At 40.1% G+C, this 17,916-nt stretch overlaps 1 protein-coding gene across 1 annotated transcript; it reads left to right on the plus strand.

Annotated features, from left to right (window-relative positions):
• The first annotated feature begins 7,864 nt into the window (after positions 1–7,864).
• Positions 7,865–9,538, plus strand: LOC112846318 (butyrophilin-like protein 8). Its single transcript, XM_025905836.1, has 2 exons — positions 7,865–7,956; positions 9,142–9,538. The coding sequence occupies exons 1-2, from the start codon at positions 7,881–7,883 to the stop codon at positions 9,486–9,488; spliced, it is 423 nt and encodes a 140-aa protein (XP_025761621.1). The 5' UTR covers positions 7,865–7,880; the 3' UTR covers positions 9,489–9,538.
• Positions 9,539–17,916: the final 8,378 nt, after the last annotated feature.

The raw sequence follows: 17,916 nt of genomic DNA on the forward strand, positions 1-17,916 counted from the left end.
TTGACAGACAGCTAACGGTTTCAATGAACATAGCAGGCGGAAGTAAGTTTGAGGCTTTTTACTTCGTCAGTAGTTCAATGATTTACATCCTTTTCTTCCCGTAAAACTAAAAACAAACACAAAGTAAATGTCACAATAGTCTTTTCCTTTTAACTCACACTTCTAGGATATGAACTATACTGTTATATAGTATGTGTAATCAACAGCGATTCAGTATTGATCGCAATACAACTTAGCGAGTTTAGCTTCCTCAAAGATAAACATAACAGATGAAATAACTGGTTTCTAAACAAATCTCTGTAATAGAAATGCACCAAATAAACTTGTAAACATGTTATACATTAATACTCACAAGCAATAACTCTCCAAGGCAGAAATGTTTTAAAGGGCATCTAAGGCGACAAACAGCATATTCTGCAGGCTAACAAGCGACCAGCTTCCTGTTTCCTCTACCCACAGGAACACAGAAAAACCCCACCAAAATATAAGCTTGTGAGTATTCCCACTATGACCAGCAGAGGGTGCTGAAGAGAAAGAACCTATGCATGTCATAACAAGAGTCATCTTCTTTTCAGAGCAGAATGGCAGGAATATAAAAAGGTTCTCACTTTGAACTTCACTGGATCCACTTCATCATGTCTGCATGCCAATGGGTAGTGATTTGTGTCATGTGATTGGCTGCTCAGATCTGTATCAATATAATGGTTTCACTGGCAGTTGAATAGACATGCCTAATAAAGTGGTGAGTGAGTGATGCATATTTCTAAGTGCACATCTCTGCCCATTTGGAAATCTGCAAATCTTCTGCGGCCCACCCAAAACTTTATTCACAGCTCTGATCATTAAATAAACTTCAGATGAAAATGTTCTTCTTTATGTTCAGGATTTTTAAAATGATCTGAAGAAAATAGTAAATCATTTATAAATAATTTGTACTAACATGACTTCTTTAAGTGAACTGAGTTGCTTCTTTGTATATAAGTTTATCTACGTGATCTGTTCTTTACCCTGCTCTACTGTTGTTCAGTTAACTTACATCCTGCCATTTCAGTGAACTGACACTATTTTAATGTTCTCCTGTTAAATTATGGGACCACGTGCACCTACACGTACCTGCTAGTTCAAAGAAATAACTGAGTGTCCTGACCAGCACTCAGGGGAAAATGACAACCAGCCACCAGTGCAAACCAACTAAAGAAGTAATGTGGATACAGAGGTGTGCCTTATAGTTAGTGTCTTTGATCACATTTGATTCTCTCTCTTCTTCTTCAGTCAGCAGTGAGCTTGGCAGATGCTTATTGCTCTTTCTTTCACTTCAATAAGGCTGATTAACTGGCCATTGTCAATTTGAGCTGTTGAAGTGATCATTTCTTTGTTATACTGTAGTCCATCCATGACTTGCTGTTAGAAAACACTTCGACGACTGGTCACTTTATTAGGCACACCTATTCAACTTCTAGTTAAGCCATTGAATACATGCAGATATCTCTGAGCAGCCAACCAGAATCTGCTGAAAAAAATAACTTTTCAGAGAGTCTTAAGTCATCACCAATCAAAAACTCTGAACGTACTTTAGTGTAATCGACACCCGCGATCAGCAGGAGGTGTTTGCTCTTACAGTGCAGTGTGAGTGTGAGGAGGCCTACACACACACTCAGTGATTATGCATTCATAGACTATTGACGTCTTTATAACGTTCCATTATGTCCCAGAAAACATTTTGCTGAGTGCAAGTTTTCATGGGTGAGCGTTTGTGTTTATGTGAGTGACTGAAACACTGTGACCACTCATATGTTAAAATTACCCACTCGTACTGTAGCGCACTGTCTGCGTGTGTGTGTGTGTGTGTGTGTGTGTGTGTGTGTGCGCGCGCGCGTGTGTGAATGACAGTGAGAGTAAGAGAGAATGCGAGCTGTTTGGTGGCAGTTAGTACCAAAGAAAGCTCCGGGGAACAGGAAACACAAACAGGCTGTGGCACACTAATCACTGAATGTGGAAAAGTCACTGTGTGGATGTCTGTTCACAATCACATACTGAACATATTCATTGTTAGTGTTTACTAAAAATAGTAAAGGCAAATAAATGATCTGATCTTTATTCCTCACTTTGTAAGAAACGGTCAGACCGTCAGCATTAACGATAACTTACTGTCGTGCAGCGACCAGCTTCAACCATGTCTGGTGGCTGGATGCTCTCTTGATGTTGCATTTTAATGTAAGATAAATTAGGCAAATATTTCATTTGAAGCCTGATGGCTTTTTAATCATGGTTATTAAATATAAACACTTGTGATTAATTTTTTATACATGCAAAGCAAATATTTTGTCCCATCTGGGCCACTGTATTGTTGTTTTTCTGACTTTGTCTGACTGGACCCAAAGTGTGGAAACACGTTGGTCTTCACATGTTGCTACCTGACAGTTTTATTATTTTAGACTTTAAACTTAGGTCATTGTTTTTATAATCAGCTTGAGTATCAGTCTGTAAGCTCCACCTCCTGCTCACAGTAGACACTGCTGTAAAGCCCGCCTCCAGTTTGAGGGCATTTCCTGTCACTTCCCTCAGCAGTGCAGCATCACTCCACTTAGGTTTGATTGGTTTGTCTTTCAGTCTGTCCATTTGTTTGTTTGCTCATATTTCACAGCAGTTAAAATAAAGTGAGCTCAAAGAAGCAGACATGTTTGTTGAAACGTTTTACTCTGTCTTGTGGACGTATTTGGTCTCCTTCACCTGTTTACAGCTTTCTGCCTCTGTGGGTGAGTTCATGAAGTTCTTTATGTGGAGCTTCCTAAAACCTGGTTAGTGCTTCTGTAAGGTGGAGTTAAATCTTTAATAAATCTTTTTCTGGTTTTAAACTATGGACTCCTCTCTCATTACTTTGTTTATGAATGTTTTCTGTAACTAATTATTATAATTTAATTGTTATATGAGAGAAATGTTTGGTATTAAAGTTTCAGTGCTGATATAACGAGTTCTGACTTATTCATCAGCTTGATAGAAAAATGCAGAGATATATATCATGGATCCAACCTCTACTCACAACAAAGAAACTGGTGGATTTCTTTACTTTATTCTGTTTTCCGTTGTTTCCAGGTGTCAAAATAACATCCACTGTCTGTTCTTTCACTGACTGATCTGCTCTGTGTTGTTTCCTCTTTCAGACCAAAAAATCATCACAGCTGAGTCTTTCAGTTCAGATAAACATCACAGCTGGACAGAACGTCATTCTGCCATGTCGAGCTCCAAACAACAACATCATAGCTGTAAAATGGAGCAGAGCTGACCTGGAGTCAGAATATGTGCTTTTTTACCTGGATGAGCAGTCTGTTCCAGATCACCAGCATCTATCTTTTAAGAACTGAGTGGATCTGCAGGACAGACAGATGAAGGATGGAGACGTGTCTTTGATTCTGAACAATGTGAGGACTGCTGATAGCGGAACATATGAATGTCGTGTCTTCATGGGAAAAAAACGCTGTCCACTTTGGACATTATCCTCGCATAACAACTGTGCCTTCAGCCCCTGGTGTGTCTTTGTCCTCCTCCTTGTTAAACTCCACTTTCTCTGGTTGGTTAACCAGCAGCTGCTTATCACAGGCTCAGATGCAGGTCAGGACTGTTTTAGAGAGCTGAGCACTTCTGATCCTGAGTGATGTCAGAAACTGAGCAAGTTGGACCTGGTTAGTACCTGGATGTGAGACTGTGAAGACCAGGCGTGAACAAACCTGCTAAAAAAGTATTTACAGGAGACATTTTATGAATTTCCTGTTAAGTTTCCTCAGATACAAAACAGCTGCTGCTCCGTCATAAAGTGGAGACATTAAAGTTTCAGTGGTGCACTCAGTTGGAGGACCCGCTGTTGCACATTAGTGCCAGTAGAGGGCAGAAACACACCATGGTTTTTTAGTGCCAGTATTCAATTCAATTCAATTCAATTCAGTTTATAAACACCCAGCACGCCCCTACGGGCGGTTTATCCTTCAAGCTCGGGTCCTCTACCAGAGGCCTGGTAGAGGGTCCTGCGCAGTATCTTAGCTGTTCCCAGGACTGCGCTCTTCTGGACAGAGATCTCCGATGTTGTTCCCGGGATCTGCTGGAGCCACTCGCCTAGCTTGGGAGTCACCGCACCTAGTGCTCCGATTACCACGGGACCACCGTTACCTTCACCCTCCACATCCTCTCGAGCTCTTCTCTGAGCCCTTGGTATTTCTCCAGCTTCTCGTGTTCCTTCTTCCTGATATTGCTGTCATTCGGAACCGCTACATCGATCACTACGGCCGTCTTCTTCTGTTTGTCTACCACCACTATGTCCGGTTGGTTAGCCACCACCATTTTGTCCGTCTGCATCTGGAAGTCCCACAGGATCTTAGCTCGGTCATTCTCCATCACCCTTGGGGGCATCTCCCATTTTGACCTTGGGACTTCCAGGTTATACTCGGCACAGATGTTCCTGTACACTATGCCGGCCACTTGGTTATGGCGTTCCATGTTCCATATATATATGTATATGTATATATATATATATATATATATATATATATAACATTCTCCTCCAAAATGTGAATGAACACATTAAAATAACATCTACATTTTAGTTACATAACATTATTATTGTTTATGTATAAAATATGTCTTGGTCATGTTTTTATTCTGAAAGTATGAAATATAAGTTAAATTTTAATGGCACCATCTTCTTCTTCTGCTTCTTTATTAAAGAAAGAAAAATATCTCTCCATTTGAACTTTCTGGCCCTCAGTGGTTGTGTGAGGTTTCCTTTGTGAGGAGATCAAACAGAATCTAAACCAGTGTGTTTACAGTGAATGTGAGAACCAGTTAGAGAACAGCAGCTGGATTCCAGTTGTTGGACTGGTGGACAACTGGTGAGCACAGCCTCTCTTTTCTGTTTATATACAGCAAAGTGAATGAACGAGGACATGTCAGTGAACGCATCACAGTTATAACTTTCTGTGTTTGGGTCACATAAATATTGAACTTTGGACACATTTTCTGCTGCTGCATGAACAGTACATGACAAGTATCAGATCAAACAGCAACTGCAGAGACAAGCAGCATTGTTTCTGATATGTTTTAACCACAACCTGGCTCGGAGTGAAATCTAAATACTGCTGCGCTCACTCTGAACCCTGATGGAGAAAGAGGAGGAGTCCCCAGAGCAGAACCAGGACACGCTGGAGAGATTACATGTCTCAGCTGGCTGGGAACACCTGTTCCCTTGGAAAGGCTGGAGGAGGCGGCCTGGGAGAGGGAGGTCTGGTCTGTGTTTAGGCTGCTGCCCCACTGACCAATGTTCCCTCTAAGCTGTGCACGTGCGCAATTGCGCACTGCTGGCACGGTCTCTGCGCACAGAAAATCTGCGTTGCGCACAAAAAAAATCTAACCTGAATTGAAATTAAAATTAATACTTTAACAATTATGTTTTGCAGTGTTAGTCAGTAAGTGACTGGCTGCTCCCATATTGTATTAGAACGATGCCACCTTATCCCATAGTCCAGCCAATGATGCGATTCACATTCGTATATACGCAGCTAATCAACGTCGCTGACAGGCTATGGCCGTTTCTCAATATGCGTACTTGTGTGTACTTGCGTTCTCGTGTACTCGTGATACGTCATCAGTCGGAGACCAAGTACTGTTCCAATTCGAAGTACGCATCAAGCCGAGAACGCGAAAAAGTCCCGGGTGTGTTCTCGCTCCGCCCGTTTTATCGAGCATGCATCGGTGTAGACTTGGGACAGCTAAATATCCCAGAATGCATTTCGCAAGACCCCTGTGTTCTCGGTGAGTACGTACTCACCGAGAACGCGAGTACGGACTCGCGTACTTGAGAATTGAGAAACGGCCTATGACAGCGTCCTTATGTGCCGACACCGGTGTTTTAGCTAGCAAAACGGCTGATGTGGAGTGAAGCCACGTTAATGACAAAGTGTACAACCATTGGAGATGTGAGCAGGACAGACGGAACAATTGACGGAAAAAGTGTGGACTTTATACCAGTTTTTAAATTGTGTTGCGCTCTCCGCCTGTGAGCAAAAACAAAACCAAAAGAACCCCACCCTTTCCTATTGGTGGAAAAATGTACCATGTCGACCAATCAAAAATGATATGGCAACATGATCATCTGTTGTTAAGAAACGGAGGGAAGTTTTAGGAGTGACGGCGGTGTTTTGAGATGTGAGAGATTTGTGACGTTTAGCGCAAATCTTGTGTAGTTAGTGTGTAGTGTAGTCAATAGTTTTGTATTTTAAACACACTCATATTTTGTATTTTAAATACGTGAAAGTATTACATGTATTTCGTTACTCCCAAACACTGCAAACATATCTGTATTATTATTAGAATCATGAGTTTACAATACATTTACCTCTCCTCCACTTCTTTGAAGTTTCTCCCAGTCCCAGCGCACTTGTTAGCATGTTTTGGTTCGTGCAATTGGTCCATCGGGTTATTGTCTCTTTTGCAGGTGTTTTCTGAAGTTGTAGTGCAGCGTTTTTTACTTTTTGCAGGTGTTTTCTGAACTTGCAGTCCATTTGGCCTCTCAGGGCCACCGTTACAAAAAATGTGCTTAAGCCATCAGAAAAAACTGCAATTCTTAGGTTTTTACACTGAAAGCAGCATCATAAACCACATGTGGACAAATAATTTACGCCACTAAATTTTTTGTCCACATGTGGTTTATGATGCTGCTCTCACTTGGAAAACGTAAGAATTACAGTGACATCTATTACTCGTTCCAAATCCAAGAACAGCGGAATAGAGGAAGTGAAAGTGGAACATGGAAGTGAAACATGCAGAGGATAATAATGACAACCTCGCTATTTATTTTGGGGACTAACTTCTTGATAATACCCTTTGTATGCTTGTCCTTCAATCTCGTGTCCAATCGTAGCTGAGCTCGGTTTCAAAACATCAGACACGATCTCTGCAGCAGTTTGTTTGTTGTGCCTTCTTACAAATAAATTATACAATAAATAAAATATGCCACAGAGTCATTTCTTGTTTACTAGATTTAACATATTAATAATGTTAACTCTATTTATTAAGTTAATCCTTGAGCAGTTAAAGTATACCCCGACGTAAACTGTTAGTAAACCACTAAAATCATCTTAAATATAAATCTGTCCCAGCGTAGTCTGATTGATCTGTCACAACACTGGCCAAGTGCCGATAATATAACCCGTATGCTCTAACTGTGCGTAACAGAACAATATTGGGGCGATTGTGGCTCAAGAGTTGGGAGTTCGCCTTGTAATCGGAAGGTTGCCGGTTCGAGCCCCGGACAGTCTCGGCCGTTGTGTCCTTGGGCAAGACACTTCACCCGTTGCCTACTGGTGGTGGTTAGAGGGCCCGGTGGCGCCAGTGTCCGGCAGCCTCGCCTCTGTCAGTGCGCCCCAGGGTGGCTGTGGCTACAATGTAGCTTACCATCACCAGTGTGTGAATATGGGTGGATGACTGGATATGTAAAGCGCTTTGGGGTCCTTAGGTACTAGTAAAGGCGCTATATAAATACAGGCCATTTACCATTTACCATTTACCAATATATCTAAAAGACGTTTGCTAGATAAATTATGAGCAGGCATATGAGTATCTTGTGTCACCAGTAAAAAAAAAAACTTTGTGCCAGCAGTTACTTGTTGTGTTCAAAAACATAAAGGAACACATTTCAGTGAAAAGTGAAACTAAAGTCCTGATCACATATGTTTGACTGTCAGCTGACACAGCCCACTCCCTTTGGTTGGAGCTTTGAGTCTCTCTAGGTGAAAGGAGGGGCTTATTCAACAACATAAAGTCAGGCATGCGTTGATCCACCTGCAGCGGCACTGAACATGTTTAAGCTTCAGAAAGATTTTATTTCAGGCACGATGAGTGGTAAACACGTTTTGACGTTTATCTTCCTGCTTGTCTTATCCATAGCTGGAGGGAAAGACACTCTTAGAGGTGAGATGTTGCTATTTCTTTTTCTTATTCATTCGTTTATCTGTAACATTTTTGCGTGACACTGGAGTATTTTATTCGTTTTTTCTCTCTCTGGCGTATCAAATATAAAAAACATGTGCCGCGTTTTGATTTAAAGTTGTTCGCCTCGGGTGCTGCAGTCTCAGTTTAACAGCTGGGGAGTGGGGCTTGACAAATATGACCCGCGATATTTACTATTTACTAACATCCACTTAGACCAGAATGCTGCGATCTAACAGTACCATTAAAACATTTTTATATTTTTATATTATTTTAGATTTTATTTCAGTCACGATGAGTTTTACCACTCATCGTGCCTGAAATAAAATCTTTCAGTAAAAACGTTTTGACGTTTATCTTCCTGCTTGTCTATCCATAGCTGGAGGGAAAGACACTTTAGAAGTGAGAAGTTGCTACATTTCTTGTCATTCATCAGTTTCTCCCTAACAAATGTCCCACTTTGCGTGACACTGCGGGTGTTTTATCAGGGGTTTATTTTCTCTCGCGAATCAAATGTGTAAGCAGTGCATTTTGGTTAAAAGTTGCAGTTGGCAAGAAAGTAGTGGAGTCTGACTCCCCGTGGTTTATGCATTTTTTGCTGGCCTCTTGGTTAGATTACTCTTTAAAAAAGCAAAAATTTTTATGACAATGAGACTTTTTAACTGGATAAATACATTTGATTTACTATTTAAATCAATAGATTTGATCTGTTGATTGAATACCAATAGATTGTTGGCTTCTACCTTGTGACAATAAAGTCGTCTGTGGCTCAAGATGAGTTGATATCATTGATGAGGGATATACTTTACAAATAACGTCCTGATCTGTGTGATGGTCTTGGTAAACTGCTGTGTGTGTTCACGTCTGTTGCTTGATAAAATATCGGAAGAGTCACCTAAATATAATTTTGAATTTCTGGTCACCTCTTTTTACATTTGGGATGTGCAGCATAACAATAATCAGAAGAAGGGATGGAAGTCCATCTCTGATAACTCAAAACAAAAAGAAAATAAAAACAAAAACAAAATGAAGGTTTTTTAATTGGCATGGTAGAAATCTGGAAATGAATCCGACAAAGCTTCTCAGATTCATGTTTTTCTAATGATATAATTTGGTTGATCTAAAACACTTTGACTTCGAACCTGTCTGCTCTGTTTTCTCTTTTAGACCAGAAAAATATCACAGCTGAGTCTGGACAGAACGTCACTCTGACATGTCGAGCTTCCAACAACAACATCATAGTTGTAGAGTGGAGCAGAGCTGACCTGGAGTCAGAATATTTGCTTTTGTATCGAGATGAGCAGTCTGTTCCAGACAACCAGCATCCATATTTTAAGAACCGGGTGGATCTGCAGGACAGACAGATGAAGGATGGAGACGTGTCTTTGATTCTGAAGAATGTGACGATTAATGACACTGGAACATATGAGTGTCGTGTTGTCCAAAGAGTCAGAGAACCTATGAGGCTCATCAAGACCATCTTCCTGAGTGTTGCTGTTCCTCCAGGTGAGTGAGTAGAGTTGAGTGTGTGTGTGATCAGAGGTGAAGCTGCTTCCTGGTTGTTGATGTTTGTTTCTAAAGATGTTGTTGATGAGACTTTGTAGAAAGCAGCTGGTCTGAGTGATGTGATCAGAGTGCAGTAGATAATGTCTGACAGCAGTTTGAAGAGGAAATGGATTCTGTTCTGTTCTTCACTCATCACCTACCTGACAGCTGACACCTCACACCTGTTTCTCACCTGCAGGTCAGACAGGAGGACACACAGAGGATGGAGGGAAGGAGGCTGGAGGGAAGGAGGCTGGAGGGAAGGAGGCTGGTGGGAAGGAGGATGGAGGGAAGAAGGATGGAGTCAGTAGAGGACGTTATGGGCTGATAGCTTCTTTTTTGTTACTTCCTGTATTCATTGCAGCTTTTTTTGTTGTTGCAAAACTGCAAAAAAGAACATTATCCAAGGATCTTCCTTCTGATGAACCAGCTGCCAGCTGTTCTGAAACCATAGTGTCACTGAGATGATGCAAACAGCAGCCTCATACAACATCAAGTCTTACATGAGCCGTTACTTATTTAGCCTCACACATTCTCACACTCAGATCGATGCATCAGGGCAAATCAGGCTTCTGTATCTGACACTCCAGAGGCCAGAAGTCAAACCACCAACATTTCAATTTGCACAAAACCCACTCTACCTCCTCCACAGATCGAATTGCACAGAACTCTGGTGCGTCTTTACTGAATAATCTTTAACTGTGATTATTGAATGAATGACATTTTGAAATTTGTCTTTATCCTCTATTCTGGTTGTTGCAGCTCTTCAGTTTGTCTTGAATATAAAATGAAAGCAAAGTGTTCTCGCCTTTTGTGAAGCTGAAGAGTCACTGTCAGAGTTTTACTATAAGTCAGCATGACTGCAGGATTAGATCCAGATCAGATCTTTCCTGATTCTGATTGTGGGCAGGTTATTTCAATGAGTAGAGCTCTTAAGAAGGAATTGAAATTGAAAATGATTCATTGAAGTACAGAATTTAATTTGAAGTATTTGGTGCTTAGACTTTGATGGCCCATCACTGTTGACTTCAGACCACAGATGTGATTTCTGCTGGAGTTTTGCATTTAAAACCTGCAGACTTTGTTCCTTTAAGCTAACAGCAACACAAATCATGTTTCTTACTGAGACTTTTTGAATGTTTTATGACGATTGCAGCCTTCTTGTTTCTTCTGTGGCTGAATGTGAATGTAATGACTATTGTTAATAATTTGTGATAATTACTGCGATTGTTCCACCAGCACATTTAAACAGAGCAGAGAAACAGCACAAACATACAAACACGTGTCTGTAGGATGGTAAATATTTGTTTTGCTGTTGAGGTTCAAATTATTATTCCAGATGTTTTGATGTTCAGATGTTTTATCATTAAAATGTTTGGGAACTGAAAAAATAAAATATTTTAGCTAATTTAACGTCTGCATAATGTTCTGGCTTCATGTGATGTTTATAGATGTGACTGCATGTTAACTGCAGTTTGATGTATTTGCTGATTTGTTGACTTTGATCTTTCAAATGGGGCAGAATTGGAAAAACAGCCTGAATAAACCCACTAACTCTGAACATGATGAGGAGGAAGTGGGAATTCTTCTTTTTCAGTTCACAAGATCACAAAAGCAAGCACGACACAAATCGCACCACAAAGTGACGATTTGTCCGGTTCTTAAAAGATGCTGCTCATCCCGGTGTTGTAACAGGTCACTGCTCTGCTCCACTCTGAAACTGGGATGTGTTTATGTGAAGCACATCAGAGTGATGTTCTGTCCAGCTGTATTTATTTCTAGAAGAGGAGACAGAATACAGAGAAAGTAACGCGGCCTGCAGGACTGATCATCATGATGAGGTACAACAGAAACCACTGATTCCTGTTGAACCACAGGATGTAGAGCTCAACTGTGGTGTTTGCTATCTCAGAGTTACGGCTCTCTCCCTTTTCGTTTGGACAGACTTTAAAATAACTACCCAGATTATTACTGCATTATTTATTTACAGGTTCACTTGATGAGATTTGCATCTATGCATCCATTTTATTTTAGTTTTCTTTTTATTTCTGGATGGGAAAAAGAAAATATATATCAGGATGCCTGACTCCATGGTTCCAGGGTTTGGTTCATGGGGCTAGCAGTCATAGCAAAGAAGCCAGACTCTGCCACCTTATCAGGGAGAGCACAGAGGTGTTCTTGTACCAGACAAGAGATAAAATGCCTCCAACATGTCCCGAGTCTCCCCAGGGCCTCCTCCTGGTAGGACAGGAGTTGTTCTGGACATTTAAAAGAGTATTTGAAAGCTCTATGAATGCTCAGTAGGAAAGCCCTCATCATTAGTCCCTCTGAATGACCGAGATCTTCACCCCATCTCGGAAAAAGAATCAGCCCATAAAGAAACTGAGTGCTGTTGCTTGTATCATCCTTGGTCACTACCCAGAGCTCGTCACTATAGGGGAGGGAAAGGAGTACTCTTACTGAGCACTCATAGTCAGTTTGCTTATTCACCCACTCTCACACACACACTTGAAAGCATCATCCCATACCTGACTGCCTTGCTTTACATTTTACACACTCACACTCCAATAGATGCATCAGGGGAAGCTCAAGGATTCATCACTATGCAGGCCTATGAGTAGGGAATTAAACTACTGACTCTGTTATTGTTATTATTATTAGTAGTAGTAGTAGTAGTAGTAGTAGTATTATTATTATTTTACATGATTATGGGCCAAAAGGGGCCTCAGGTGTGTGTGTAGTGTCATGTTGCATCTTTACTTACTTTTTAATGTAAGTTTTGTTATTTAATTGTAGAAAGTCAAAATGTAATTTATTTAAACAGCACATTTAAAACAACAACTCTTGACCAAAGCGCTGTACATTTGAAATAATCAAAACAGTTTAAAACATTTGAAGACAGGTAAAAATGTAAGAAAAGAAGCATAAAATGAGAACATCTGAGTATGAAATAAGACAAAAGTAGTAAGAACTTATTCTGATTTAAAAACTGAAGAATAGAATTTGGTTTTCAAACATGTTTTGAAAGTGTCTCATGTTGGGCAGGTCCTGATGTGGAGCAGTCACAAATGTCTTATTTCTCACTGAGATTTTCTCGGGGGCGTCCCTGTTAAACAGCACATAAAACAAAACAGAGAACTTCAAATATCATGATCAGTTTGTGGTTTGACGGTCTCACATACTGACTGGAAACATGTGTTCTACCCAGGACCACAAATGTTGTATTTGTTAAGAAAGCACTGAGTCATTTGTTCTCCGAGAGTTTGTGGTTTATCGGCAAACCACAGCTGAATCAGGAAGCTGCTTTCCACAACAACAAACTTCCTCTTTGCTAAGAAAACACAAAATGATTTGAATCAGACTGACGGAGCTCCAAGAGTTACACCAACATATTTTAAATATTTTGCCACAATCTCTTTTCTCAGTTAAATTCATGCATAACTTCCTTTTGTCTTGTTCTGTGGTGTCACCTCCAACCAGCATCAAACTATCTACGAGACACACCCACTCTGTGCTTAGATTAGAGCCACATTATGACACCCTGATGTCAACAACATGGTAAACATGTGTGTTGGAATATAATAGAGTATAATGGCTTTTTTGATAACAATAGCACAGAATTTAAACAGGTTGAATAAAGGGAATAAATAAAGTCAGAGTGTGCTACTGGAGTTTTGTTCCCCCAGTTAAAATGAATCTGGGACAAACTCTCTGACAGGAGACCCTATCCTTGAAGGAGCTTTCAAACCAGCATCTCAGAGATCTCCTCTCTGACAACAAAGATTAAATTAACATTTTCAGAACAGTTAAATGTTTCTTATATACTTATAAATGTCTCACAGTGTTAACCTGTGTGCAACAACAACATGGGGCCTTTACACTGGGTAACAGTTGGGCTTAATGTGCTTGAATGACTTCTTCACATCAGCCTCTGTGTGTCAGTTAGACAGACAGCACTTGGTTGTAGCTGAAGAATCAAATCTGTGGATGGAGACTAAATATTTCTCTGGGAATCTTAAACTGATTTTAACAAAGTTTATTGTTATTTGTACATTTTTATTAGATTTATATCAAACAAAATGAAGTCTGTGTTGTGGACAATCAGCTGTATCCACATGAACTCTCACCTCTGTCCCAGAATGACTCACAGTGAAATGAGGTCATATATATTCTGAATGAATGAAAATAAATAAAAGATCAATGTTATGGCTCTGAATATGACAAGTATTTATCAAAAGGCTTCATGCTGTTTATTTATTCCACCCTTCTCCTCGTGTCCCACCACATACGACGAGGTGAGGAAGAGACAGGAGTCAAAATGAGACGTCCTTGCTTCAAATCTCATGTTAAAGTGATGTCAGTGAAATGTTTTACCAACTGCATCACAAACAGTTTTGTTAAAGCTCCACTAAACCTCAGTGTTCATGATCTCAGATATATCAGTGTTCATGATCTTTTTTTAATATTAATAGATTATATTAGATTCACGGCAGTGATTTTGGAGTTTGTTTTCACTTCTAACCTCGTATCTACAGTTTTGGTCCTCCTGTGACCTTTAAGGTCAGATGAAAACCATCTGTGTTGGGCAAACTGACGCTCCTCTGCTGCCACCTACTGGCTGTTATCTCTTAATGAGTGATGTCAGTGATGTGCAGCGCATTCACTAACTGGCCACTTTATTAGATACACCTTGGACGTACGTTTTCCTTCAAAACTGTCTTAATTCTTCATGGAATAGATTCAACACGGTCCTGAAACATTCAGAGTTAAGTTCATGCTTCAATAGTCACTGAAAGTTGATCCCTGACAGCAAGGGCGTAAATTTGGCATGGACAGAAGGGACATGTCCCCACCAATGTGAGTTCACAGGTGTTTAATAGCGTTTTATTTAATGAAACCATTATGTGTTTTAATTAAACTGTTTTTAAGGACTGTATAGGTCTCAGCGCTCTGTTATTTAGACATAGATGATTTAATTTAGCTAGTTTAGGGGTATTTCACTTTTCTTTTGTGCTCTGAAACACACAGAGGCTAATAGTTTTTTAAACAGAGTACCACAAATAACAGGTGTCCCTTTAGAAATAAACTTTTCTTGTGTTACTTCTAAAAAACACATATTCACACCTAGCCACACTAGCACTGTACAGGGGCGGATCTAGAGAAATTTTCTTAGGGTGGCATGAGGGTGGCAAAGAAATCAAATAGGGTGGCAAAATCAAAGTCATTTTTTCCCCCCAAACACACATGCAGGTGGTTACATATGGTTAAAATGATTCAAATGCATTAAGTATACACGTTTTTCATATAAATATAGTCTATAACTTAGTTATTGTCTGTAGCCCACATAATTACACACTTTAGTTACATAAAACATGTGAGTTTTGATATTATGTACGGTATAGCCTGTATAATAAATAAATATGTAGCCCAATAAGTATAAAATCCAGAAAGCTACACAACATGGGGCGGTTCATTTACAAACACAAGTCTAACTTAAGTTTCACTGTTTTTTGTTGGAAAACAATCACATTGTTACAGCTTAAATTACACAAAATGTCAGAAATCTGCACTGTCATGAACAAAAATTTAAACCTAATTTTTCATGATTTGTTGGATTAACCCACTGAGGTCTGAAATACAACCGGCCATTTTTGACTCCTTTTGAGTTTACATTTGTATTTCACCCTCAGATTGTTTCATTTTATTTTTTTCCCCTTGCCTTGTTTGGTATCATTCTTTTCAGCTCAACTGAATTTAGTTGTTTTTTTCACTGACATACTGCATTAGTACTACTATTACTATTAATAGTACTATTACTGATCTGAAATCACACAAAGAACTTAAAATCCTAGTAGTATCTTTTTACTGTAAAAAAAACCCACAGACATGTTGAGTAAATTTTTATAACTTGAAATGCAAATATAAAATGTACATTTTGTAAACATATACAACTATTTATCTAAAAATGCAGCCAATACACCTGCCGGTTTTTTTTTTTTCATTTTCTACAACCATTTAAAAATATTACTAAAACTAAAATGAGAGAACAATCAGGTTTCGCAATAAGATGCCCCACAAATGATGTGTGCCAGTAAAAAAAAAAAAAGTTTGTCCACCAAAAGACAGAACAGCACAGGGATAAACCTGCAGGCCTGACAACAGGAGGTGTATCACTCCGCTGGTTTTCTACTTAGTGACAGTGTTTACAAATGTGCCTTAGTGACATTCATTAGTGCCCTCACTGACACACAAGACAAAACAACGACTACACAACAGAACAACTACACAAGACAACACAACACACTAAGTATACACTCCACACTAAACGTCACAAATCTCCCACATCTAAACTCTCTCTCTCGCTCGCTCTGTCTCGCTGCCGTTACCGTCACTCCCAAAACTTTTCTCTCTTCCTAAACAACCAAATCCCACATGTTGACTTTTTTTTTAAATTGGTCGACATGGTGCATTTTCCACCGATAGGAAAGAGGTGGCATTTTTCCCTTTCTTTACTGTTTTCGCGCTGTCCTTAGAAAACGCTTAAAACACACACACACAAAAACGTGACGACAGTATTTAGAAAAAAGCATGGCTTATATATATCATCATAACTCTGGATTTACTGGCCTGTAATTAAAATTAAAAAACTTTGAAGTCCGAACTTTCAATGTGGGCTGAAACAGAGACTCGGTGTGGCTGCAGCTTGTTGCTATGTCAGCTTAACATAGTCATGTGATTTGGAGGTGCAGCGTGTCCGTGGACCACAGAGGGTTAATAACACTCACCTTCCTTCCATTTCCAGAGTGTAACATCCAAACACCTGTGTAAAATCCAAAATTCCCATGGTGTTGTTCAAAATGTGCTCTGGCACAATCATAAACATTGCTTGCTACTGAAAACAAGAAAAAAGCCGGTGTTCTGCGAAACCATCCTACTCTGACAAAACGTCCTACCCGTATTATAATTTCACGGTGACTTGCGACTAAACCTAACCCTACCCCTAACCATAACCATAACCTTAAGAAGTATTCTGGATGGGTGAGAGAAAAAGAAGTTAATGCGGCGTTAGTGTTGTGCACATGCGGCGCATCTGCGCAGAAACATTAGGTAGGATGTTTTTTCAGGTAGGATGGATTCCCAGAACACCGGTCCTGCTATGGGCTGAACCATTTGTTAATGGTGGAGGGGGGGAACACTATGCAATATATTCAGTTTTAGCATTTATATTCACTGTTGACTGTAACTACACTCAAACTGTTAATGCTATCTTATTTTAATAAACAACACTGTCATATGCAAAACTGGGGTGGCAAGGGATCATTTTAGGGTGGCACTTGCCACCCCATGCCACCCTTCTAGATCCGCCCCTGCACTGTATCAACCCCCAATGTTCCTTTAATGCAACCAGCCCTATAATTATATACTAGTCACATTCTGCAACAGTAAGACTCAACTAGAAAGCGAAAATTTCAGAAGAAATTTTATGTGTGCCTATGCCGCTGCTATTCAGTGTAGTTTGCCATTCATACAGCTACAGAGAGCAAAACTCAGAAGAGCACCCATTCTCCACCATGAACTATGGTAAAAACAAACACCGCTCACGCTTCACAGATAACAGCTTACAGTTTTGTGTAAAGATGAAGTTACTTCGTACAGCGCCGATTTGCAGACGCTGTGCACACAGGTTCATGAGCAGAAGTCCCATTGTACCACGGCAGATCCGACAATGTTTGCATGAACACGCTTTGAAGCATTACGTTATGGACCACTTTTCACACATGGTTGGTGTACCCAAACAGCCGGCTGTAGCTTTTCAACTCACAGCCCGACACACACCCAAAAACAGCCGAGAGAGCACAGACTACGCCCGAGAGGCGTGATTGCAGGTGCCGCTCAGGTGGGTCCACCTCCCCTGCAGCGGCACTGCAGACCACGCCCCGCCACACACATCAAACACGTAAAATAAATATTTATGCACTTTTGCATTCACTTTTTGTTTTTTGTTATTTTTACACAGTGTTCTGAATGATGAACAATGGTCTACAGCCAATCTTGTGTATTATTATACAAACTTTGGTTGTAAGATTCAGATAACTATTTAATAAAAGCTAAATATTTTATATGAGAGTAAGAAAGAAAAGTATATCTTTGTGTCCACCTTTCTCTGTTAATGCCCTACCTGGCCCCCTGGCAAAAGCTTTGCTAGATCCGCCCCTGCACAGTTACCAGCTGTCAGCTACACAAAAAAAGGAGCTTGGTGTATATTTGTCTGTCAGAAACAGTTCATAACTTCCCTTCAACTCATTCATGTCACCTAAGGGTAAACCTGTTTCTCCATCACCAGTTCAGCTCTGATGATTCAGTAAGGACATCTCCTGATTTCATCTTCATGCTCCA

Source organism: Oreochromis niloticus, linkage group LG3 (genome assembly GCF_001858045.2).
Source record: "Oreochromis niloticus isolate F11D_XX linkage group LG3, O_niloticus_UMD_NMBU, whole genome shotgun sequence".
Lineage (NCBI taxonomy): Eukaryota > Metazoa > Chordata > Actinopteri > Cichliformes > Cichlidae > Oreochromis > Oreochromis niloticus.

Bases quoted from the DNA above. Each gene is read 5' to 3' on its own strand.
- LOC112846318 (XM_025905836.1), top strand. From the start codon at position 7,881: ATGAGTGGTAAACACGTTTTGACGTTTATCTTCCTGCTTGTCTTATCC. The intron at 7,957-9,141 runs GTGAGATGTTGC...TTTCTCTTTTAG, and splicing joins AGGGAAAGACACTCTTAGAG to ACCAGAAAAATATCACAGCT.